The sequence below is a fragment of the Bombus fervidus genome, chromosome 15 (genome assembly GCF_041682495.2).
Source record: "Bombus fervidus isolate BK054 chromosome 15, iyBomFerv1, whole genome shotgun sequence".
In the NCBI taxonomy this organism is placed as follows: Eukaryota; Metazoa; Arthropoda; class Insecta; order Hymenoptera; family Apidae; genus Bombus; species Bombus fervidus.
This window is the reverse complement of record NC_091531.1, coordinates 1,695,834-1,722,691: the sequence shown is the minus strand read 5'-3', so window position 1 is coordinate 1,722,691 and position 26,858 is coordinate 1,695,834. Positions and strand designations below refer to the sequence as shown.

The 26,858-nt window shown below is 42.3% G+C and overlaps 1 protein-coding gene and 1 long non-coding RNA gene across 3 annotated transcripts in view; one reads left to right on the top strand and one right to left on the bottom strand.

Moving 5' to 3' along the window:
• LOC139995173 (uncharacterized) overlaps positions 1–26,858 on the bottom strand; it is a 68,752-nt gene that overhangs the window by 12,304 nt on the left and 29,590 nt on the right. Inside the window, exons 1-3 of one of the 2 annotated variants that reach the window (XR_011801881.1) lie at positions 13,153–13,253; positions 13,016–13,067; positions 12,498–12,583 (exon numbers count right to left, since the gene is read on the bottom strand). This is a non-coding gene — a long non-coding RNA (uncharacterized lncRNA). Of the gene's footprint in view, positions 1–12,497; positions 12,584–13,015; positions 13,068–13,152; positions 13,254–26,858 lie in introns of those variants that run through there. The other variant, XR_011801882.1, reaches the window with a different exon arrangement.
• On the top strand, positions 18,913–22,641 carry LOC139994981 (uncharacterized). Its single transcript, XM_072018080.1, has one exon. The coding sequence runs from the start codon at positions 18,913–18,915 to the stop codon at positions 22,639–22,641; it is 3,729 nt and encodes a 1,242-aa protein (XP_071874181.1).

Sequence of the window (26,858 nt, the reverse complement as noted above, 5' to 3'; positions counted from 1 at the left end):
CGATAACAGCCGGTCAACTTCTTCAAGAAATGGGCCGAAGACGAGGAAAATTTACACACACACAAAACTCTATGCAACGATAAGTCCTACATACACACATAGAAACGCGCACGCTACAGCGCAATGGTTCATTTCAATATTTTCTTCCCACGCGTTCGATCTACGAGTGTGAAAGGATCACAGCAAACGATATTCTATCTAAGAGAAGGACTTATGTTTGCGCAACATATTTTCTTCTACATTTATTTAAAGATCGTACGCTCGATTTAGACTATGGAAAACTTAGGGCCAACGAGAAGTAGAACGCCAAAATTTCTTCCTATTCGACGGTACTAATTTTTCCCCAATTTCTGAGGTGTGAAAGGGGTAGTAAGAAAGGTTAGACGGGTTGAGTTGGTCAACAGACTCGCTAGGAGTAATTTCTGCAAGATTAGGTATCGAAATCACACGCAACACGGACCTTAGTTAGATACTTGGTTCCTCGCAATTGGCGGGAGTAACTATGACTCTCTCATAGGGAGCATAGTTACTCGGGGGTAGAGGGGACTAGATCCTCCTGCCCAAGTCGCACTCCTACCTCCTCGTGGTACCGCCGGTAACATGTTCGTCTTCTGTCTGGGGGAACTCCGGGGCCCCCTTACAGAGGCGTCATGGCTAAATGGAGTGTGGCGACGAAGGGGCGGAAGCAACGGGTTTGATGGTGGACCCAAGCAATTAGCGAACTTGTTCGCAGACCCCGCTAATGACGACTGGAATGGATTTGGACATGATTTGGATTCGATTGGAATTGAAGTTGATGTAAATAGTATTTTATCTTAAGACCTGAATTTCATTAATTGTACATATGCAATTTATTGGTTTATCATCTGACCAATTTTATCGAATTGTACATATGCAATTTTATTGGTTTATTTTTTGACCAATTTTTATCGAATTTTATATAAGCTTTGGTCCGATTTTAAATTTTATCGATTTTAACTATTTACATTTAAGACGCTGCTTTTACCATCTTAACTTTTGCTCCCTCAATTGACTTGTCAATATGGGAGGCAAATTGATTTTATACCATCCCCAACAAGGAGGGGTTTATCCTTGGAAGTGTGGGTTGGAGAAATCCTCCCATAGATTTTTGTCAAAAGCCTCGTCATCGTATTAGTGACGTAATTGGCTCCCTTAATGGGGGGCAATGTGTTGCGGGCCTTGGTGTCGCATGTGCTAATAAAGGCTTATGGGGGGATTCGCTGCGTACGGTCTTATGGTCGTGCGTAGCGATTTTTTTCCATTTAAGGCTTTTTTTATACCATCAAAAAAGCAATACGCCGCTGGACTTGGTTGCGTGCGCCAGAAAGCAGTACGCCGCTGGACTTAGTCGCGCACACCGGAAGAGCAATACACCGTTGGACGTAGCGATGTATGTGCTTGGAAGGTCTAAGAGCGAGCAGTTCGGTAGTGTTTTTGTCGGAAGGTTGTACGCTTCCGGGTTCGGTGGCTGAGCTAGAAAGCAATACGCCGCTGGACTTTGATCCGCATACTCGAGGGAGGATTTTCGCTGCGTACGGCCTTCGTTGGTCGTGCGTAGCGAATTTTTTTTCCCTTTGAGCAAATTTGGCGAACACCTGGGAAGCAATGCGCCGCCGGGCCGTGCCTCACATTGCTGCCCCTCAAGGCTCTTAGCGTCTGGCCGCCATATAACGGCCTTGCCGCGGGGCCTTGTGGAGTCATAGGTACTCGGGGATAGGCAGGGCCTTGGCCTTGTCTATCCAAGTTGACTTCCTACCTCCTCGTGGTATCGCCGGTAACATGTTCGCTTCGCTAGCGCGGGGAAACATCCCCCGGGTGTGAGCGGACATGGCCAAACGGAGTGTAGCGACGAAGGGACGTGAGCTGAACAAACATCATCGGCCGGGCCGAAACGGGAAAAAGAGTACCGTGAAGACAAGGATGTATAACCAACAACAAGGAACTCGTTCCTTCAATCTTATGACGACTTGGCAAGTTAAAGGATATGAGATGGATGATGGATATGGAATATTAATTTGGCTTTAAAATTTTTGTTAACAATGTTCGATTATACCGAAGCCTCGGACGCGACGCCTCTCGATCCCGGAGGCACCGTAGCGGATTTTTCCGCTTCACAGGGGATCATGGGTGACGATCAGGCCAGTCAAATGTTATTGAGTTTTGAAATAACGGTACCTTTAGTGGGCGATCGGGTTGCATGTCCAGTATGTGAGGAGAAGGGAACAAACCTTTTCTTCATGTCGTTATCCGACCTGAACAGGTACCTCGATCTACACCATACAGACACGCGTATTAAATGGAGTTGTCTCTGTGGAAAAAGTTTCCCGAAACTTCATGGGGCCCAGTGCCACATTCCTAAATGCACGGGCACTGGTCAAAAGACTGGGAAAATACAAGTGTGAAGCATGTCCCATGAGTTTCGGGACCCAGAGGGGACTCTCTACCCACGAAAGGCATGCGCACCCTGCCTTAAGAAATCAAAAAAGAAGGGGAACGGACCCCCCAAATACAAAAAATTGGACGGAAGTAGAACTTAGTCTCTTGAGAGAGCTTAATGAGAAATTTAAAAATCACAAGTATCTAAACAAAGAAATAAATAAGATCCTCACAAACAAGACCTTACACCAGATCAAATATCAGAGAAAAAAGCTAAGACTGGTCGGTGAGGCAACAAGCTCTCAGGAGGCTAATTGGGCAACAGTGGGAGGGTGCGATCTCGTGGATCCAGGCAATGCGTCTTCAAATGTGCCTGAGATCCGCGATGACAACGAGTCTCTTAGTGCATGGAGACTCAGCTTGGAAGAAGTTATACTGACGACAACCGACGTACCTCCTGTTTTAAGTGAGGCCTACGATCGGTTGGAAAATATTTTTAAATCAAAGCAAGGGAACGAGGAAGCCCTTGGTAACGAATTAAATATTTTTATTGCACATCTCTATGAAATAATTAGAAAAGTTAATAACATAGAGAGCAATGAAATCAATTTAAGTCGGAAAAAGCCCCAAATGGGCCATAAAAAGAATAGCCGCAACGCAAGAAAGCGGTTTTCATACGCACGCTGCCAGGATCTGTTTTACGAGTGTCCAAAGAAGTTGGCCGATGTCGTTATCAACGACGATCGCGCATACCTGGAACCAACCAGGCAGCCACCGGCAGCTGAAGAAGTCAAGAGACACTATAAAGAGTTATGGGGGCAACAAGGACCATCTAGTGTCCCATTTATTAGTGATCAATGTGTCTCTAAGCTGCCGTTAAGCGAAATTTTCACGCCAATAGCTGTTGAGGATGTGGCGGAGAGAATCAGAAAGATTAGAAAGAAAGCCGCGGCAGGCCCGGACGGATTAACAAGAGAACACCTAATGATCCCCGGACTGCCTGTAATATTATCAAAAATTTATAACATTTGTTTATATAGTTCCTGTTATCCTTCCATATGGAAGCATAACAGGACTACATTAATCCTAAAAGCAAAGAAGACTGGCGATAAGGTCGAAGATTGGAGACCTATTACGATAGGCCCCATTCTCGGCCGAATTTTCTCCTCCATCCTTGACAGAAAGTTAAGGAGAGGTGTCGTGTTGAGCCTAAGGCAGAAAGGTTTTACATCCGAAAATGGATGTAAAACCAATATCGAACTTCTAAATTCTGCCTTGAATACAAGTAAAAACGGGAATGGCGGGATATTCACGATTGTGGATATCTCGAAGGCGTTCGATACGATACCTCATTCGGCTTTAACACCTTGCCTGGCTAGGAAAGGTGTGCCGGCCCCAATAATTAAATTAATTCAAAACATGTATGTGGATAATTCCACAATCATACGTGCCAAAGACAAAGTTGGGGTCGAGGTCAAGATCCTGAGAGGAGTCAAGCAGGGCGACCCCCTATCGCCCTTGCTTTTCAACTTGTGTCTCGATCCACTGCTGGAGACGATCGAAGAATCAACCAGTGGTATTAAAGCGAATTTAAATCAAAACAGAGGAATCCCTGTTCTGGCTTTCGCTGACGATGTAGTGTTGTTGGGCGCAAACGAGAGGGAGGCGCAGCGCCAGGTGGACGCTCTCCATGAATATCTGAGTGGCCTGAAAATGAAGTTATCTAGAGAGAAGAGCCAAACATTCCAGATTGTCTCGAAAAGAGACACCTGGTATATGAAAGATCCAGAAATAAGGCTCGACGGGCTGAACGTTCCATCTACAGACCCGGATGAGGCATTTAGGCGCCAAAATGGGGTCTTGGAAGGGTGTTCACTGTGGTATCGTGGTACCCGAGATTCTGAGTGTGATCAGGAGAGTCAGAAAGCTCTCCCTGAAACCATGCCAGAAGATCGAGCTCATCGCGAAATACGTCTTCCCTCGCTACATATACCATCTTTTGATCAGTCCGCCCAGCGACACTGTATTGAAATTGCTGGATAGCGAGGTCAGACAGGAGATTAAGGCCATCCTCCATCTAGTGCCTTCAACTGGTTTCTTTTACGCCCCAAAGAGCTGTGGGGGGGCTTGGAATACCTAGATTTGAACATATCGTCAAACTAGGTATCCTTAAAAGTGCAATTAAAATGAAAGAGTCGATCGATCCAGCGGTCTCGGGACTTTTCAATTCGGACACAGAAACCAAGCTTAAGAAAATAGCTAACTCACTCAGGATCAATTAGCCAGCTTCCTTGGACGAGATAGAGAGGGCAAGAAAAAGATTAAAAGGCTCCCATATACAACTTTGGGGAGACCAAAAGCAGAACTGGTAACGTGTGGATGAGCGAATATAATCTGCTCAGACCATCGAGGTTCATCGATGCCTTGAGACTCAGGACCAACACCTTTGGTACAAGAGCGGTATTGGCACGGGCCGACAAAAGTATAGATATAATGTGTAGACGATGTCGAGCCCAGCCCGAAACCCTTGGTCACATATTAGGGCTGTGCCAATACACCAAAGGCCTGAGAATCAAAAGGCACGATGAGGCGAAGCTAATCATCGCCGACACTTTACAAAAGAATAAAAAGAATGAGGTATTTGTCGAGCCGACCCTTAAGGTGGGTAGTGATCTTTACAAACCGGACCTCGTAGTTAAAAACGAGGAACGGGTTCTCGTAGTCGACGTTACGGTCCGCTACGAAAATAAAGATTATCTATCAAAGGCCGAAAAGGAGAAGGTCGACAAATACCAACCATGCATAGACTATCTCAAAAGAAGATTCAATGTCGGCGGAGGTTTGGTTTTGCCCGTGGTCTTGGGCAGTAAAGGGGCCATAACGCCCAAGTCGGAACACAATTTGAAATTAATGGGCGTTTCAAATAAAACTATTAAAACGATTATTATGAATGTATTAAGAAGTTCTATAGAGATGTGCAATATATTTATCGATAATTAATTTTAATAATGGACCAAAGCTTACTATTTATTTATTTATTTAAACATTTACTTATTTATTATTTTAACCAACAACGCTCGCTTCATCAATTGTTTTCAATTCTTGAAGCGAAAGCGAGAATTATTTCCCTACGAGGGGGTTTACCTCGGAATTGTGGGCTTCTTTCAAGCTCATAGAATACTTGTCAAATGCCTCGTCATCGTATTAGTGACGTAATTGGCTCCCTTAATGGGGAGGCAATGTGTTGCGGGCCATGGTATCGCATGTGCTAATAAAGGCTTATGGGGGGATTCGCTGAGTACGGTCTTAACGGTCATGAGTAGCGATTTTTTTCCATTTAAGGCTTTTTTTTATATGTCATCTAGAAAGCATTACGCCGCTGGACTTGGTTGCGTGCGCCGGAAAGCAATACGCCGCTGGACCGTGCTTCACATTGCTGCCCCTCAAGGCCTTTAGCAACCGGCCACCACATAACGGCTGTGCTGCGGGGCCTTGGGGAGTCATAGGTACTCGGGGACAGGCAGGGCCTTGGCGTTGTCTGTCCAAGTTGCACTCCTACCTCCCCGTGGTACCGCCGGTAACATGCTCGCCACGCTAGCGTGGGGATATATCCCCCGGGTGTGGCGAGCATGGCTAAACGGAGTGCAGCGACGAAGGAACGAACCGAATAAAACAACATCTTGTTCTAAATCTCGGCTTGCCGATAACGACGATATTAGCATACCGTGAAGAAATGGAATTTAAAGAAAGTTGAACAAATTTTATTAAGGAACTCGTTCCTGGATGGATGTATGACGACCGGCTCGTTAATGGCTATGAGATGGACACGATTGGGAACGAAATACAGATTCAAATAGAGTGGGCATTTTCGACAGTTCAAACGATAAAGCCTCGGACGCAGCGCCTCTCAGTCCCGGAGGCGCTGTGGCGGATTTTTCCGCTCGGGAGGGGACTACCGTCGACGACCCGGCTACCCATACGGATATGAGTGGGAATGTGAAAATCATGGTGCCGCTGGTGGGGGACGAGGTTGCATGTCCGGTCTGTAAGAAGAGTGAAGTACAACTCTTCTTTATGAATCTGACTAACTTGGGTAAGCACCTTGATCTGCATCATGCAGAGGCCCGCATCCAATGGGGATGCAGACAATGTGCAAGGAGTTTCCCGAAGCTGCATGGGGCTAGGTGCCACTTACCTAAGTGTAGTGGCCCTAGTCAGACAAAAGACGAACCGTATAAATGCGAAGCGTGTCCCATGAGCTTCGGTACTCAAAGGGGTCTATCCATGCATGAACGGCATGCGCACCCTGCCGTTAGAAATTTAAAAAGAAAAGAGGCAACCTCTTTTTTTAACGAACTAGAGTCAGAGTCTATAGAAGAATGGCGGCGTTGCCTGCGAAACGAAATTGAAAAAGATCACGAGGTTCCCCAACCCACGCTTCAATTATACCACGAACTGAAGAAGTTGTGGGATAATTTTAATGAACACAAAAAATTTTAGCGGCCAAAATTGACAAGTTTGTTGACACGTCTCTATCGAAAGCGTTGTTGGCGAAGCCCCCAACAAAAAAGAAAAAAACGGACATAACTAAAAACAAATGAAATCAAAGAAAGCGTTATTTGTATGCACGTTGCCAAGACATGTTCCGTGAATGCCCAAGGAAGCTCGCGGACGTCGTGGTCAACGATGATCTGGCGTATCTGGCGCCTGCCAGGCAACCTCCTGAAGCGGAGGAAGTAAAAATATTGTACAACGAGTTATGGGGAAAAGCGAGTCCGTCGGATCCCCCCATACCTCAGGATGTAACTTCAGGAGGTCTTATACACGAATACTTTCCTCCTGTAATGGCTGACAGGATAAAGAAAATTAGATACAAAACCGCAGGAGGCCCGGATGGTATTGAGAAAAACAATTTGTCCATTCCGGAACTGCCAATAGTCCTAGCGGTACTATTTAATATGACATATTTCACCTGTCACTATCCCAAGAGTTGGAAAGAAAACAGGACTACTTTAATTCCTAAAACCAACAAGGATTTGAACAAGGCCGAGAACTGGCGACCTAGTACCATTAGTTCAATCATTAGTCGGATTTTCTCTTCAACTCTTGACAGGAGAGTCAAAAGGGGCATCGTTCAAAACACCAGACAAAAGGGCTTTACATCCGAAAACGGATGCAAGATCAATGCCGAAATTTTTAATACAGCCCTCGAACGTAGTAAAAGAGATCATGGAGGTGTCTTTACCATCGTCGACATCTCCAAAGCGTTCGACACGGTGCCCCACTCAGCCATTGCACCTAGCCTGGCTAGAAAAGGTATCTCGGCTCCATTGATAGATCTAATTAAAGATATGTATGTAAAGATATGTACAAAAATTAAGACAAGAAATGGTAATGGGGTCGAGATAGAAATCCTTAGGGGAGTTAAGCAGGGCGACCCCTTGTCGCCAACTCTATTTAATTTGTGTCTGGAACCGCTGCTGGAAGCGGTAGAAGAGTCCACGGAAGGGATCCATATAAGTAACAGAAATAAGATCCCTATACTTGCCTTTGCCGATGACATCGTGCTAGTAGGCAGGGATAAGAAGGAAGCGCAGAAGCAACTAACCATGGTCCGGGAATATCTGGATGGCCTCGGGATGAGTATCTCTGGGGATAAAAGTCAGACGTTCCAGGTGATCTCAAAGAAGGACACCTGGTACGTGGACGACCCAGAGATAAAAATCAATAACACTAAAATACCGAACATCGCACCCGAGGAAGCTTTCAGATATCTCGGGGCAAAAATAGGACCATGGAAGGGCCTTATGAGTGGGGTAATAGTACCCGAATTGATGGGTACTATTAAAAGAGTTCGTAAACTAGCATTAAAACCAGCCCAGAAGATAGAGCTCCGCCAAAAATATATACTCCCTCGTCATACCTTCAACTTGCTAATAAGCCCACTAAACGAGGGAGTTTTGAAACTATTAGACGGTGAAATCAGGCAAGAGGTCAAGGGGATATTCCATCTAACCCCTTCAACTGCAACCGGATTCTTCTACGCGCCCAAAAATTACGGTGGTTTAGGGTTGCCGAGGTTTGAACATCTGGTGAAACTCGGTACCCTAAAAAGTGCTATAAATATGAAAAATTCGGATGACCCAGCAGTCTCCAGCTTAATAAACGAGGACACGGAGTCAAAGCTCAAGAAGATAGCTAACTCCCTAAGGATAAATTGGCCAGCTACTTCCTTGGACATTGACAGGGCCGAAAGGAGACTGAAATTTGAACATGTAAAACAATGGGACGACTTGAGAAGTCAAGGCCAAGGTGTGGCTGACTTCGCAAGAGAAAGACTTGGCAATGTGTGGCTGAAGGTTCATTGACGCCATCAAACTAAGAACGAACACATTCGGCACAAGAGTCACTTTGGCTAGAGCCGACAAAAAGATAAACATAATGTGCAGAAGATGTCATGCCCAGCCCGAGACCCTAGGGCACATTTTGGGACTATGACAACACACGAAAGGTCTGAGAATTAAGAGGCATGACTAGGTTAAGAATTTCCTCGCTAAAAAATTATCAATGAGCAACCAGGTATTTGTCGAGCCTTCTATCAAGATTGGAGATGATCTGTATAAGCCGGACCTCGTAGTGAAAAACGAGGAACGGCTTCTCGTGGTCGATGTTACCATCCGCTACGAGAATAGAGATTATCTCCAAAGGGTCATCAAAGAAAAGGTCGACAAGTACTCTGGTTGTCTCGAAATGTTGAAGAGAAAATATGGCGATAATGGAGGAGCGGTTCTGCCGGTGGTGCTTGGCAGCAGGGGGGCAATAACGCCAGAAACAATGAAAAATCTAAAAACAATGGGCATAAACAAGAAAGATATTAAAACTATAATTATGAACGTGCTACGCTGTTCGATAGAGATATGTAATATATTTCTAGACGAATAACAATTGATTTATTTATTTATTTATTATAAAAATTGTAAATATAAATCAAACTAGTCATTTTATCTTTTGATAATTACTAATTAATTAATCAATTAACGAATTTACTGACTAGTGTTTTAACTATTTAATTATTTATTTTATTTATTTATTATCATTTAACATATTGATGATTTGCTTTCTTATTGACTATGTCAATTCTAAAGCAAAAATAATTTTAAATCCCAACGAGGGGGATATACCTCGGAAGTATGGGTTTGTGACCATAAATCTAAAGGACCATAAATTTCATAGTTACTCGGGGTCAGAGGGGATCTAGATCTCGCCTGCCCAAGTCGCACTCCTACCTCCCAGTGGTACCGCCGGTAACATGTTCGTCGCCTCTCTGGGGGAATCCAAGGCCCCCCTTAGAAGTGGCGTCATGGTTAAACGGAGTGCGGCGACGAACGAGCGGAAACAATGGGTTAGTGAACAAACCCAATTGTAAATAAGCGAACTTGTTCGCTAGGCTCCACAAGACGACTTGGGAAAGTAATCGGACATGAATTGGATATGATTTGGATTGGTTGAAATGGCATTGTAAATAATTTTATCTTAAGAACTGGATTGTACATAATTTTAAAGAAATGGTTCGTCGCAATCGAAACTTAACTTCAATTTAATATGTTTTTTGAAATATCATGTTTTCAGAGATAGAGTCTATACGTAGATACCGTTATTATTACATTAAGCAGACATAACTCATAAGTCATAACGTATATAATATGTCCATTTTAAGTGTATATGCGCTATTATTTCTATACATATAAAAATAGGGGAAAAAGTTTTATATAGAAATTGAATGGTATCAAGGAGGACTCGTACTTTTGTTATTAAGTGCTCCAACCTATGAACGGCAATCGGAATTTGAAATAGATATATCGCTAGAAAAGTAACAACAAACACAAAGAAATTCGTTTCAAGAGGTTTCTGCAGCGCTTCATTTTTTCGCCACTAGTATACTACGTTATTTCCTAACATTTCAGATTATATTTCAACTAAAGTATATAATTCTAAAATCTAATTTTGGTGCAGATTAGTTTTGGTGCACATTGCTTCTATTTTCATATTCAATACTGGCAACCTTGTACTCTCGCTTCCTGAACTTTCACGCTAAGAAAATGATTTCCTGCCTAATTTCATACCCCGACAAAGATACGCAGAAACAAAATCAAGAACCTGTTTATCAGAAAGAAAACTGACATAGAGTCATCGAGTGAAGTTATCAAACCTTGCGAGCTGTTTTATATATGACAATAAGTTTTCAAATGACGCGGGGGAAGAAAAGTGAGTTAGGCGCACCCCATGTTTCAGAAAGTACTATGAACTGTGGACACCTATATCACAAATTAAAAAGGTGATTTCTGTAAAGATACAAGACCTGTATAAGTTCTACAATATAACATACTTCACTAAACAATTCATTCCCTCACAAAGTAAAATCTGCTTCCTGGCGCTCGCTTTATTATGGGAAGGAAAGGGAAGAAACTCCAAAACATAAAAAATGGGTAGAGGGAGGTGTTTATGAATGTTCTGTCAACGACGAGAGAAAAGTGCAGAAAAAATGTGGGTAGACGCCATGACTGAAATGTTTTTGCTTTCTAAAAAATTACGTTGCGTGAAATAAATGAATCATATCGATAACGGTGATACGATGGCATTTAAAACATTAAGCGCGAAGCTGATTTTGATGTGCTCTCCGTACGAGCAGCGTGCAGAAGTGGGCACGGGGGGTACGAGTTAAAGTATAAGCAGACGATGATCCACACACGCGGTGACGATTTAGTTTCATTTTATACAAATTATAAATGGAAAACAATGAGATGGGTCAATCAACCCTCGTAGTTTCCGTTAAAAACGGGACTGCGCCTTCCTATCTCGGAAAGTAATGTGAAAAAGAATTGTTTGTGTTGTTCGATAATTCCGTTAAACGATATAATGTTAGCATCCATATATCTCTTGTGCGATCATGTCTACAAGTATCTAGTTACATAATTATTTACATTATTACATATTAAAGAAGGGGGATTAAAACAGGCGGATTTTAGGCTACATTCTTATAGTACAATATAAATATACATAACAATAAGTATAGTTAATAACTATATCAAAATAATATTCATAAACAATATTACATACGTTCACCGCGGAAAGTATATTGACATCCTACAATATGGACTGTTTGATGAGAGATTCGAAGGTAAACTAAAGGTTCGTCCTTCCGAATCTGTTTTTTCTTGTTATTGTTCCTTTTTTTTTTTAACCTACCAATCAGTCGAAACTCGTGCTTTGTAAACAGCAGTGTTGTGACCGATATCGGAACGTTTCATATCATATAAAAAGGTACTAACCTATTTATGTCGAAAAACTGTTAGTTCAGATTATATCTTACGTTTAATGTGTTGTATGAAAGATAAGCATAGGACACGAAGCGGTATTGTGTTTACGCTGAAAAAACGAAAAACAAGAACAACGTAAACACAAGAGAACCGTTTCGCGTCCTTACCTGCCTTTCATATGACGAATTCAAGTTAAAATATCTGATGAACTAACAGTTCTTTTTAATTTTTTCACAAGGAATACAAAGATAGATTGATGAATATATTAAAAAGAAATATAGTTCTATTTGCAAAAATGGAGTTGTAATGAAACCTTATACTGGATCTACAAAAAAGTAATTTGCACCGTATGTAATGTCTTCTTTCGAACTAAACAATTTTTGTTAAAACTTTTTGTGATGACATCAATCTCACGTGAGATATTCTACCGCTTACTGTTTCGCCATTGGTTAAATATTGTGGCTAGGTTTCTATGTATAATAAAATATTTACGTATAAAATACATATAACAATTGAAAGTTTTAGACGACTTTGTAGACATCAGATTCGATATATTATTTAAATCATGTCCATATCTAATTGTAATGACTTGCAACAGAATCTGAGAATTCAGGTTTGTTTTTTTCCATTCATAATTTTTGGTTGATAAACAGAAAAGATAACGAATGAATATACTGTATCACTTTTTTAAAATGAAACAGTGAATTTTGCGATAAAATGCGGACATTATAGCAAATAATAAAGCAATAGTAGATAATCAAAAAGAAGTAGGGAAAAACTTACCATTACAGCATGGAAAAAAATTTATGAAGTATTGTGTTACTGGAATAAGCTTCTTTGTGTATCACGAAGTGCATCAGGGGAGAGTTCTTAAACAAATTTCGTAAGAAATTACTATCTATCAGATAAATACAATACGAGATTCGAAGAATAATTAATAGTAACAAAAACATAATTACTTTATGAGAACATAATATTCAATTATAGAAATATTTGTACGTTAAGTTCTGTAATTAGTAACCATTATCGATGACCGACTTTATTTTTGGTTCTGAATAAGCATTATCTCTGATGAAAACATTTTTTAGCGAAAGAAAATAAAATAGAAAGAACGATCTAACATTTATATAAAAAGCTGTAATCAATATATTTAATTAAAACTAAAACATAAATATGTATAACATCACTCTTACGTTAATATAAATGTATAAATGCAAGTGGTATATTAGAGAGGGAAAATATAATAAAACTAACAGAAAAGAAAAATAAATAAGAAAACTGTATTGGGTTCTACGACTTACTTCCACATGTGGAATTACTATCTGGAACTATCTGGTTGCCGTATGACCCATCCTAGAGACAGAACAAAGTTGTTAGATTAAAATAATTCACGGAAAGTTAAAATAATTCATAAAATATATAAGTATAAAGTATTTACCCTGAATAAATCCTTTTTATAGAAAATTGCAAGTCAACTTTCGAATAACCAGACCTTATATTTTATCTAGCAACTAGCACTTCTTACCAATTGCTCAAACACTTGCTAAACACAAAAATTGTAACGTTCAAACGTAGACAACTACTTCGTAGCACCTTCACACTATCGCGTCTCGAATATGAAAGACTATTGAACAATACCATCGCTAATAAAGGCAGATTCGTACTGCTTGTTGATTGGCTATGCTTGTGAACTATAAGGGGCGAATCCTGTACGCTGCGCAAATGTCTCTGCGCCGATTATAGTTCAATTTTACTATAATACATTAACGACTTTACATCTTGAAAATTGTCACTATTACGCTGCAGATTTTTATTTAGATATTATATATCAAAGTGTATAAAATATGTAAATGCAGAATATATTCAAACTACGTAATAATTGTACAATATTTTATATTATGAATACGATCTTAATTGCTCATCATGATCTGTTATTACAGTTTGTCTACTGATTTTCAAATTCAATGTAAATAAAAATCTCAATTAATATATATAACGTATAGAATATATGTATATATAATATATGTATAATATATGGTATAGTATATGTATATATTATGTATATAATAGTAACTAAATTATGTCTATAATATATATACATAATAAAATATAGAATATATGTAAATATACATATAACGAATAGAAGAATTGTTCAATAAAAATCAAAAGTTTTATATGATAGCATACAATGTAATAGTCTTTTAAACAAAGTCACTTTTATGCTGCTATGAATAATTTGAAAATCTGGAAAAATCTACGACCAACAAAGATAGTTCGAATCTATGGATATATGTATATGCTGCCCTGGAATCAGTGTAAAGAAGAAAATAGTTAATTAAATGATTGTTCTTCTCTCAAACATAAGTAATGCTAGAAATATTTGGCAAAAGATGGAGGCTATATCTGCAATCGCCACTGAAAATTGTGGAACTGCTACACATATACGTAAGTATAATGTCATAAATCGCTATAATGCTTATAGCTATATCGAAGAAGATACTCTATATGTAACAATTCTTTATCCTCGACAAATTATGAGCCTGGGAAACAGTGTATACAAAGGCATATTATACATGCCGATGTATATGTACATATTTTGCTCACTGTCAACAATATACAAGGAAGGTATTTTTACGTGTCTTCACAACAATGTTTTAAAAGCAATTTCTTGCTTTCCTATCTAAATAGAGGATAAAGGATCAGATAGAGGAGAGAATACTAGAATTCTACAGGATATTTTGTTGTACATAACGAGTATAGCAAGGACAAATTTAGCATACTAAACGAGAAAAAACGTTTATATAAATATACATATACGCGATGTGATTTTATTATTGAGTTATCTATGGTTATTAGAAACCCACATCTAAAGTAATTCAAAAGAGGTTTACAAACTTTATTTCTTTTGTGGCGACATATGAGTCATAGGACGAGGCGAAGCGAGGGCATCTCATGTCGTTGTTGTGCCTCGGAACAAGGACACCGCCTCGACACACGAAAATAACGTTAGACTACTTCTAGGCAAAAACAGTGTCTCCGGTTAGCGATTCGGACGGCGCCCGGGATGGGGACGCGACGTGATATGGCAGCACACCGCGCCATTTGCGGACAGATTTTTGTGCGCAGGAGGGCCTGGTGTGTCGCCTCACCGGCTCCCGGGCACCACACAATCGCAAGAGGGACGGGCATCGTAGAGGTTTTGGTCGGTTGGAGTCCGATACTACCACACCGCTCTTCCCCCTAGAAGCGGTGGGTGTCCGTACGGATTTCCTCCACGGAAAAAGAAAAAAAAAAAAAAAAGAAAAAGGCGGAAACAATGTCGTCGTGGAGGACAACCGTCGTTCTAAGGCTAATTTGAATCTTCCGACTCTCCCTAACCCCCCACCGATCAGTGTAAATAAACAGACACGATCGCGAGCGGGCAGTTATTATCATCGAATTATTACCGCGTCATTATTTTGCGAATTAACGGAGTATACGAGTCTTTGATTTATCCGCGAGCATTCTATTATCTATCTTCGCGACTTCGATCGTCGAGTGTCTATCGACGGATCTTATAAACTGTTATAATAATATCTATTCCAAATATACTTGATCGTTGCAATAGCACACTTTTCGGCGTTATAATTTAAATTCAATCTCCTCTCACCTATCCGCCACACTATTAGCTTTCACACTACCTGCAATATCCACAATGCGAAATATTTCTAGAAAATCAGCTATATAAAAATAATTGAAATCTTCCAATTGCTACTATTGTATATTGATGAAAAATATTATTGCCGAGAAGGATCTTTTGTCGGTCAGAATTATTAGTAAATGATTTTTAGTTTAATTTATAAACGTTCCTGGCAATTGAATGTTTTTCTAGATCCGCACATAAATCAAGAAATCGTACGTAATCTGCACATAAATTATAGTAAATCTAAATTTGTTATTTTAACTAGTTATTTCTTACATTTACTTTTCGTTACATGAACAAAATCGAAAGGAAGAAAAATAATTTTATTAAATTCTGAAGGATTAGGAAAACTTATTTTCCCATTGCTTTCCATCATTTTTTGATGATATAGTAACGAGATAATGTTCGTATTTTATATTATTATAAGATGTAGTGGCCATATTAGACGAAAGATAAAAATAAAAGACTTCTTAATAAATTGTATCGAGCCGATGGTTGGCTATATAACGAAATAACTATAATAATGGTGCACGAACTGTATCTACTTCTTTATTTTTTATTTGTCTTATTTGATTTATTACTATTTCAACATTTTTGCAAGAGAATTCAATTGATTATGCAATGATATATACGTCATCCAGTTTTTCTAGAAACTTCTCAAGATGTTCTTTAAGAAGAAGATATATCAGTGTTAGAATGTGCTTTACATAATATTTTATGTTTAGTTAATAGGTCCTAAATTTGAGACCGCTTTTATTGACAATTTCTTGCCAATGGACAGTACTCATTGCAAATCGTTAAACGATAAAGGATTATCGTCTCCTGTTGAGAAACTTGTAATATCGTGTCGTCCTATGTATTAAATACCAAAAAATCAGGATGACTACTACATACAAGCAAGCAAAAAGGAAAGGTCAAGCAGAGTAAACATGGAGTAGCAGCAAATTTTTATTTTAGTTCTTTGTTAAACAATGTTCTTTGCCTGAAAGGCCATTTCGTAAAATTTCCGATTTCTGCTGTTTCATTCTATTTAGTAGCCAACGAGAAGGTAGCGTCAACTGACGTTTAATACAATTGGCAATAAGCTCCACTTTCGGCTAACCTGCTATGTGCGGGAATACTGGCACGGGAGAGGATTAAAGTTGTTTTCTTCAATAAACAAAATGATAACTGACTCTTCGATATACGAACGCTAATTAATTTATTCGATAACCAAACGGTATATATTCTCAAACTCAACCTCATACTTCTGCTGACTTCTTTGAGTCGCTATATTTATATTCGTCGGAGATGAAAAAACGTCAGAGTGTTTCTTTTGAAAATGTTTGGGAAGATCCCTAACGTTTGCGTCCAGAGGCTCGGAAATTCCAACAGATTTTGTGGCGTAACTCTAAGGGAGAAGTTGACACCTACCAACTTAACACAGTGACGTTCGGGCTGTCAGCGGACCCTTATCTAGCCATTCGATGCCTCAACCAATTGGCGGACGACGAGGGACCTCGATATCCACGAGCAGCGACAGTCTTACGGCGAGATTTTTACGTCGACGATGTTCTCACAGGAGTCGATACAAAAGTGGAGGCACGATCATTGAGAACGGAGCTCACAGAACTGCTTAAATTAGCCGGTTTAAACATTCGAAAATGGCCATCGAACGACTGGGAACTCCTACAAGGACTTCCCAAACAGGACATATACGACAAGCTTCTCCTAGGCGAATCTCAAACTTTAAAACTCTGGGTTTTGTTTGGAATTTATCTGACGATTCGATCCTATATTCCGTCAACATCAGTCCTACTACCTCTCGAAGTACGAAAAGAACAATCAGCTCCGAAATCGCCAAGATCCCTCTTGGATTACTTGCACCAGTAATCGTTCGAATTAAGATGCTTCTTCAACGGTGTTACGTCGCATAAGTCAGTACCTGCGACGTCCCTCATGGTCAGGCCTCCGAGGCCCGCACCTCGTCACACTGACCTGCAATAAACCCAAGGAACCACCATAGCCCACATCTGTTAGCAATAAAATTGTATTCTTTATACATATTTGGTCTATGAGTGGTCCCAAAAAAGGATCCTTAGGTTTATTGCATGCTCACACTCATTACGGAGAAAGCGGAGGTTTGCCCAGCGAGATAGCGGGTTTTTCCCAAAGACATAAACACCCATGAGTCATATTTGCCGAGGACTGTTCCCTCGTATTTGATTTATTAACATTGGTAATATCCAATGGGTATCGCGGATCGTTACCCTCACTTTTCTACCGAAAAGCGTAAATAACGAATCCGCGTTCCTAGTTCAGAAGGGCACACCCTCACCGAGCTTTCCTCCACAAGGGATATGCGACATAAGTCAGTCAAGTTCTTGCCTCTATAACAACCACGTCTAGCAACCTTCGGGTTCATCAACACGCTTTCCAAACACGGTCTGTAATCCAGTATAAATAAATACATATATAATATAACTGTGAAGTCCAGTTATATTCCAACTCAATCACCCTTTATTCTCCCACAAGAAATAAGGGGATCGTCTAATTCGTGGTGTCGATTCGTGCAATCGTAGCGGGAATTTACGACTCCCGTTGACGCGCTATAACGCGACTGTCTCCCCGCGACTGGACGAAATTACATGGTCCTTCGAGCCGGATTACAAACCAGTGAAAACGGATTACGTGCCAGTGGAAAGATCACTTATCAGTGAACACAGTTCCACGTGAAAACAACTCCATCACACGAGTGACCGTCGGAAGAAGAGCGCCCTCCTCGCTGATCACACGCGCGATCTCACGCCGCCCAGCGCCGAGCAGCTATTCACACCAGCGTCCATTGCATATCAACCAGGTGAGCTCACGCAATGGATTCAGACTCCACCATGTCTCAATCCGAACGTATCACTAAGTTGCGCCGAAGACGAGGCGCCTTACTCGGCCGATTGAAAAACGTGGATCGTCAGATCGATGAACGAGAGCAAGCGGACGCCATCGATCAAGGCTTTGTCACGATTTGTCATCAAACTATCGACGACCTCTGGAACAGGATAACTAATATCCAAGATGAACTAGATGAACTAGAGGATCCAGAGACTGAACGTGCCGAAGCTACACAACACGAATGTATTCAAATTCGTGGACGAATTGCGGCACTCGTGAAGCACTCACAGTCCGCAATTCATCCGACACCAGCAAAACACGACTCAGAAACCAATTCAGAGCTAATCACCATCAAACTGCCAGAGATCCATTTGCCCACGTTCGACGGCACCATCGAAGAATGGAATTTCTTTCACGACACATTTGTATCCACCATAGATCGCAATGAGAAACTGACACCGGTTCAGAAATATCACTATTTGCGATCGTCCGTGACTAAAAACAGCAATAGGAACAGCGAACGAGGCACTAGACATATCTCCAAATGCCCCCCAAAATCATGATCTGTTGGTTACCGCCCAGATCAACATCTTGAATCACAGGGCACATCCTATCCGAGCTAGAGCGTTACTGGACACCGGCTCTAGCATGAATTTCATGACTGAAGAATTCGCCCGCTCACTTTACCTCAAACAAAGGAGATGTTCGGTGCCAATCGGAACCCTAGACAATTTGACTACCATTGCGAAGCGACAAATCACGGCCACTCTTACCTCTGTAGATGGCACATACTCAAGCACAATGAGATTTTTAGTAATACCTACTATATCGCCAGCAATTCCGGACCAATCCATTGATCGATCGCTAATCAAAATACCTCGAAATCTAAGATTAGCTGATCCAGAATTCCATAAGTCACGCCCGATCGAAGTATTATTGAGCGCCGGACCAACTTTAGCATCACTATGTATCGGGCAAATCAAGCTAGGTCAAGCAAATCACTCCGAGTTATGTTTACAAAAAACTCGATTTGGTTGGGTCATCGGGGGGAGCCCAACCGCACAAGTGGCCACCTGCTCCTTTCATGCTAATACCACTGATTTGCAAGTAGATCTAGCACGTTTCTGGGAACTCGATGAAGGACCCTCCATCACTCATTTGTCGGAATCAGAAAAAACATGTGAGGAGCATTTCCGTAATCATGTCCGACGCACAAAGGAAGGGCGATACGTCGTCGCCCTACCATTCAATGAGAGACTCGCTTCACTAGGAACATCGAAAGCCGTAGCCATGAATCGACTTACCTCGCTGCATCGTCGATTCCAACGCGATAAGCAATACGAAATAGCTTATCGCTCAGTCATCCGAGAGTATCTGGACCTGGGACACATGAGCAAGGTCACGTCCACCAGTTCCTTAGATAAAGCATACTATTTGCCGCATCACGGCGTAATCAAGGAATCTAGCGACACCACTAAACTTCGGGTCGTGTTCGACGGCTCAGCACCCAGCACGACCGGAATTTCCTTAAATGACACTCTTCATACCGGTCCAAAGCTACAAGAGGATTTAGTCAGCATTCTGTTGAGATTTCGATCTCATCAGTATGTCCTCACTGGTGACATCGAAAAGATGTACCGTCAAATCCTAGTGAGACCAGCGGATCGGAATTATCAGCACATTCTGTGGAGCAATCACAAAGGCGACGTCGAAACATATCGGCTCAATACCGTAACCTTCGGGTTATCGGCAGCACCGTACCTTGCCATACGGTGTCTGAAACAATTAGCAGATGACGAGGGCCATCGATTCCCACGCGCATCATCGATTTTAAGACGAGATTTCTACGTCGATGATGCCCTCACCGGAGCTGATACAAAAGAAGTAGTATCTATAAGAGAGGAATTAACCAAACTACTGCGAACTGCAGGGTTGAATATAAGAGAGTGGGCGTCCAACGATCAAGACATACTTCACGGATTATCGGAAATTGATAAAAATCGAAAACTGCAATTAGGTGAGTCTCCAACTCTGAAAACTCTTGGGGTTTTCTGGGATTCGCACGACGATGCTATCCTCTATTCGGTTGAATCCAAAATCAGCATATCACATATCACCAAGCGATCAATCAGTTCTGTGATTGCCAAAATATACGATCCGCTTGGATTGTTAGCGCCAGTAATAGTTCGAGCAAAAATTCTGCTCCAACGAGTATGGGCATTGAAGGTGGACTGGGACGAATCACTTCCATCAGATCTACATTCAGAATGGAAGCGATATTATTCACAACTATCATTATTAAACAACATTCGATTTCCCCGAAAGGCCATCATCAAGGCCTCCGTTAATATCGAACTTCACGGCTTCTGTGACGCCAGCGAGAAAGCATACGGAGCTTGTGTATACGTTCGCACGACCAATGGTGACGGAATCATCCAGACCACACTACTAACGGCGCGATCCAAAGTAGCCCCACTCAAAACTCAAACCATACCAAGGCTCGAGTTAAGCGGAGCACTACTCCTTACCTCGTTAATGTCCGTGGTGAAACACTCATTAACGACAAGAATTTCACGAATCGTTTATTGGACGGACTCATCTATCGTGCTGCAGTGGATCAAATCCTCAGCACATACCCTAAAAACCTTCGTGGCAAACCGGGTATCAGAAATCCAAAGTAAAACCAACATCAACGACTGGCGACATGTGCCCACCAACAGCAATCCAGCAGATTTGATCTCCCGAGGTCAATCTCCTAAGGAGTTTTTAAAGCAGGATCTCTGGAAAACCGGACCGGAGTGGCTGAATCAGACCGAAGAGAGTTGGCCAAATTGGAGCCCTACAATGGCGGACGACATACCAGAACAGAAGAAGACCATCTGTTTAATGAGCAACACGATCGAACCTTCCCTTTTAGATCGATACTCTTCCTGGTCGAAACTCATCAGAGTCGTCGCTCGATGTCTTCGCTGGAAAAACAAACAAAATCGAGGTACACCGCTGACAGTAGATGAAATCAATTCATCCCACAGCAAGGTGATACACTTGATACAGAGCACCCATTTTCCAAGCGAAATTAGTCAGCTCCGGAAGAATCGGACCAACGAGGTCGGAGGGAAACTTAAAGGCTTAAATCCCTTCATCGACAAGGAAGGGATACTACGAGTCGGAGGAAGACTCAGAAACTCATCCATTCCCTTCGACCAAAAACACCAAATCATTTTACCGAAGGCCCCGATAACCAAAATCATAATTCTTCACGAGCACACGAAGAATCATCATGCGGGCATGCAATCGACTTTATACGCTGTGAGACAACGCTATTGGCCTGTCGATGGTCGCAGTCAAGTATGGCGAACCATCAAAGAGTGCGTACGATGTTGCCGATCTAATCCACCTCCAGTAGAATACCTGATGGGAGATCTCCCAGAGGCGCGCATTACCGAGTCACGGCCTTTTACCAACGTCGGGACAGATTACTGCGGTCCCTTCTATGTCAAAGAAAGAAGACATCGGAATCGCAGCAAGGTCAAGGTTTACGTCGCCATCTTCATATGTCTAGCCACCAGAGCTGTACATATCGAATTGGTAAGTGACCTCACCACCGACGCTTTCATAGCAGCTTTACGACGGCTTATATCCCGGCGAGGACATTGCGCGACAATACTCTCGGACAACGGCACCAACTTCGTCGGGGCTAACAGAGAATTGAAAGATCTCCAGGCCCTCTTCCAGTCAACCAAACACAAAGAGGAGATACAGAAATTTCTCACAGACAGAAAAATACAATGGCGTTTTAATCCGCTCAACTCACCACACTTCGGGGGTCTGTGGGAAGCTGCGGTAAAATCGTTCAAACGCCATCTCATCCGCGTCGTCGGCACGGATGTCTTAACGTACGAACATTTCAACACACTGGTCATTGAGATAGAAGCTATCCTAAACTCCCGTCCCATCACCCCAATTTCTTCCGATCCTAATGACCCACCTGTCATCACTCCTGGTCATTTTTTGATAGAAGCCTTAACCACTCTAGACGAAAGAGATTTCAAAGACGCTCCACCAAACCAATTATCCAGCTGGCAGCGGATCGTCCAGCTAAAACAACATTTTTGGAGCCGATGGCATCGCGAATACATCACTGAGTTAACCAAACGCAACAAATGGACCAAAGGCACTCATAGTATTCGCGAAGGCACCATCGTCCTAATCAGAGAGGACAACATTCCTTCGATGCAGTGGCCCTTAGGCCGCGTAATCAAGACACATCCGGGAGCAGATGGGATAATCCGCACAGTCACGATTAAGACAGCCAACAACACCCTGGACCGCGGCGTCAAACGATTGGTTCCCCTGCCTTGTCAACCAGATACATAACCTTCAAGAATCTTGATCAGTATCCGATCAACGAGGGGAGTATGTTACGTCGCATAAGTCAGTACCTGCGACGTCCCTCATGGTCAGGCCTCCGAGGCCCGCACCTCGTCACACTGACCTGCAATAAACCCAAGGAACCACCATAGCCCACATCTGTTAGCAATAAAATTGTATTCTTTATACATGTTTGGTCTATGAGTGGTCCCAAAAAAGGATCCTTAGGTTTATTGCATGCTCACACTCATTACGGAGAAAGCGGAGGTTTGCCCAGCGAGATAACGGGTTTTTCCCAAAGACATAAACACCCATGAGTCATATTTGTCGAGGACTGTTCCCTCGTATTTGATTTATTAACATTGGTAATATCCAATGGGTATCGCGGATCGTTACCCTCACTTTTCTACCGAAAAGCGTAAATAACGAATCCGCGTTGCTAGTTCAGAAGGGCACACCCTCACCGAGCTTTCCTCCACAAGGGATATGCGACATAAGTCAGTCAAGTTCTTGCCTCTATAACAACCACGTCTAGTAACCTTCGGGTTCATCAACACGCTTTCCAAACACGGTCTGTAATCCAGTATAAATAAATACATATATACTGTGAAGTCCAGTTATATTCCAACTCAATCACCCTTTATTCTCCCACAAGAAATAAGGGGATCGTCTAATTCGTGGTGTCGATTCGTGCAATCGTAGCGGTAATTTACGACTCCCGTTGACGCGCTATAACGCGACTGTCTCCCCGCGACTGGACGAAATTACAAACGGCTTTGGACATGAAAAATCGATTGGGACGAATCCCTTCCGGCTGACTTACACACAGAATGGAGCAAATGCCATGCGCGAATATCATTACAAAACAACATAAGGATTCCACGCAAAACCACAATCAAGTCCGCAGTAGAAATTGAGTTACACGGATTTTGTGACGCCAGCGAAAGGGCGTATGGGACATGTGTTTACTTTCGCATCATCACTCCGGATGGTCATGTCTGGACACGACTCCTCACTGCGAAGTCAAAGGTGGCTCCGCTCAAATCACAAACCATTCCAAGATTGGAACTGAGTGGAGCACTTCTTCTTACATCATTGACCATCACAGTCCTTCAAGCGTTACCAAACAACATATCTCGTACCGTTTATTGGACGGACTCCACCATCGTCCTTCACTAGATTAATATACCGCCCCACATGCTGAAAACCTTTGTTGCTAATCATGTGGCAGAAATTTAAAGGAAGACTCACACCTCAGATTGGCGTCACATTCCCACCACAGACAACCCTGCGGATTTCATATCTCGAGGTCAATTACCCGAAGATTTTTTGTGACCAACTACTTGGCAACATGGACCGGAATGGCTTCAACAACCTGAAGGATGCTGACCGACATGGAACCCAGTACCACTAATCGAAATACCGGAGCAGAAGAAGGCAACCTGTCTGTCCTTGACTCCCGCCGACTACAGCCTATTGGAGAGATTTTCCTCGTGGCCCAAAAATAATCAAAATTACCGCTCGTTGCCTACGATGGAGACAGAAACAGGATCGAGGAAGACCTCTAACACATGACTTAACTATTGCGCATAACAAATTAGTCAAATTGCTGCAACTATGCTATTGTCCAGACGAAATTCTCCAAATAAATCGAAATTCTTCAGTAAAGGGGAAGCTACAACGACTCAATCCATTTCTGGAAAAGGACGGGATGTTACAAGTCGGAGGCCGACTCAGTCATTCACCACTGCCTTTTAGCCAGAAACACCCGATCATCGTACCCAAATATTCAGTCACAGCGCTCATAATCGAGCATGAGCACCACCTGAACCACCATTCCAGAACTCAAGCTACATTATATGCCCTAAAACAATCTTATTGGCCTAGCGACGGTCGTAGTCAAGTTTGGAGCACGGTGAGGAAGTGCGTCCGTTGCTGCCGAGCCAATCCACCTCCAGTGGATTACGTAATGGGCGACCTCCCAGCCGCACGGATAACAAAATCTCGGCCGTTTACCAACGTCGGAATCGAATATTGTGGACCATTTTACATCAAGAAACGAAAGGACCGCAACCGACGTAAAATCAAGGTATACGTAGCAATCTTTGTATGTCTTGCAGTCAAAGCAGTCCACATTGAGCTGGTCAGCGACCTCACAAGCGAGGCCTTCATTGCTACTCTGCGAAGATTTATTGCTCGCCGAGGATTCTGTTTAACAATCTACTCCGACAACGGTATCAATTTCGTTGGCGCCAACAACGAATTACAAGAGCTCCGAAATCTCCTACGGTCCGACGATCATAAGGTAAAGGTTCAGTCCTTTTTAGCCGACCGACGGATCGAATGGCGCTTTATTCCTGCCAACTCACCTCACTTCAGCGGGTTATGGGAGGCTGCAGTGAAGTTCTTCAAACGACATCTCAGACATGTCGCAGGTAATCGAATCGATCCTCAATTCCTGTCCGCTAACACCAATATCTACAGATCCAAACGATTTCCTTGTCCTTACTCCCGGTTACTTCCTCGTCGGAAAAGCACTAACAGGTTTGCGAGATCGAGATTTCAGAGATACTCCATCCAACCGTCTCTCCAGCTGACAACATATTCAAAAGATCAAGCAGCATTTCTGGCGCCGCTGGCATCGAGAGTATTTGAACGAGTTAAATATCCAAAACAAATGGAGCAAGGGCAATCACGGCATACGAGAAGGTAGCATCGTCGTCCTCAGAGAAGACAACGTTCCCCCAATGCAATGGCCATTGGGCAGAGTCATCAAGGTCCAAGCCGGCGCAGACGGCATCATACGGACGGCTACCGTTCGGTAGCGGATGGTACCACTACCGCAGGTCGGCGCCAGATGACTCCGAAACAGTCAACAGCAACGAAGTCTCACCTCACACGCACCTCACAATGTCACACCATATCACTTGATCGGTACCCTCACAACGGGGGGGGGGGGGTCGATTTTCTATCTAGACCAGGCCACACACCGCGGGCAGGATAGTAGCCAGATGTCCGCACATCCTTATTGCGTACCCTCAAGACTCTCAAGGACCGACCATAAATCTCAGAAAATTTTAGCTAAAGTCCTTCAGATCGAACAAAGATCTTCTTACTGAAGCGTTTTCTAAGGTTTATGGTTTGTTACGGGAAAACACGGGAAAGTTATTTTTTCTCACGTACGATGCTTCAGTTCTACCCGAGCAGCCGAGCTGAGCGGACGTGTGAATCAGTGCCTCCACAAGTGCGACAAGTGAGGAAATAATGCAAATACCACCTATTAGGCTCTTAAACAACGGCGAAACATACGTTATAAACAGAGCTGTAAATACAGCAAACTCAACACAACAAACAAACGAAGAGCATGATTGTTCAGATATAAACGAATCAGAAATGGAAACCTCAGAAACGAATGACGTGAGGAATAACACCAACATCGATCTATCACACCAGAACGAAAGCTGAAAGGTCGTAACTCCCAACAAAAAACGAAAGATAACAACAAACACAAATACTAGAAGGGCTGCGGAAACAGAAAGGCAACAATGGCTCCAAGGAATTCCACTCCAAAACTCCTTCAGCGCACTGCCACAGGAAAAGGAATCAGATCAAACAGTAATACCAAAAATACACAACGCCAAACCACCACCAATCTACATAGATGCACACATAATAGACCCCCTCATCGAACTGCTAAACATCACGGCAGGCAATGAGAACTACAGCATTAAACAACTAAAGCTTGACCAAGTCAAAGTGCAAACCAACACCCCAGAAACCTACAGAAGGGTAGTAAAAGTGCTAAAAGAAAAAAACGCCGGGTACCATACTTACCAGCTTAAAACTGATAAAAGTTACAAAGCAGTAATCAGAGGACCTAATGACAAACACAAAAAATGTATGCGAGGAACTAGCCAAAATCGGTCATCAGGTAAGAGTGATAAATAATATAACTAGACACGACACTAAACAATCACTACCGCTATTTCTAGTGGAGCTAGAACCTAAAAGCAACAACAAGGAAATATTTGATATCAAAAAAATACTAAGCACAATAATCACAGTCGAACCACCCAGACACAAAAAGGACATACCGCAATGCATGCGGTGCCAACAATACGGACATACAAAGAACAACTGCAACAGAAACCCGGCGTGCGTTAAATGCGCAGTAAAGCATTTAACAATGAAATGCCCATACACAGGAAAAATAAACGACGTAA

Coding starts and splice junctions, on each gene's coding strand:
- LOC139994981 (XM_072018080.1), top strand. CDS start 18,913: ATGAATTTCATGACTGAAGAATTCGCCCGCTCACTTTACCTCAAACAA.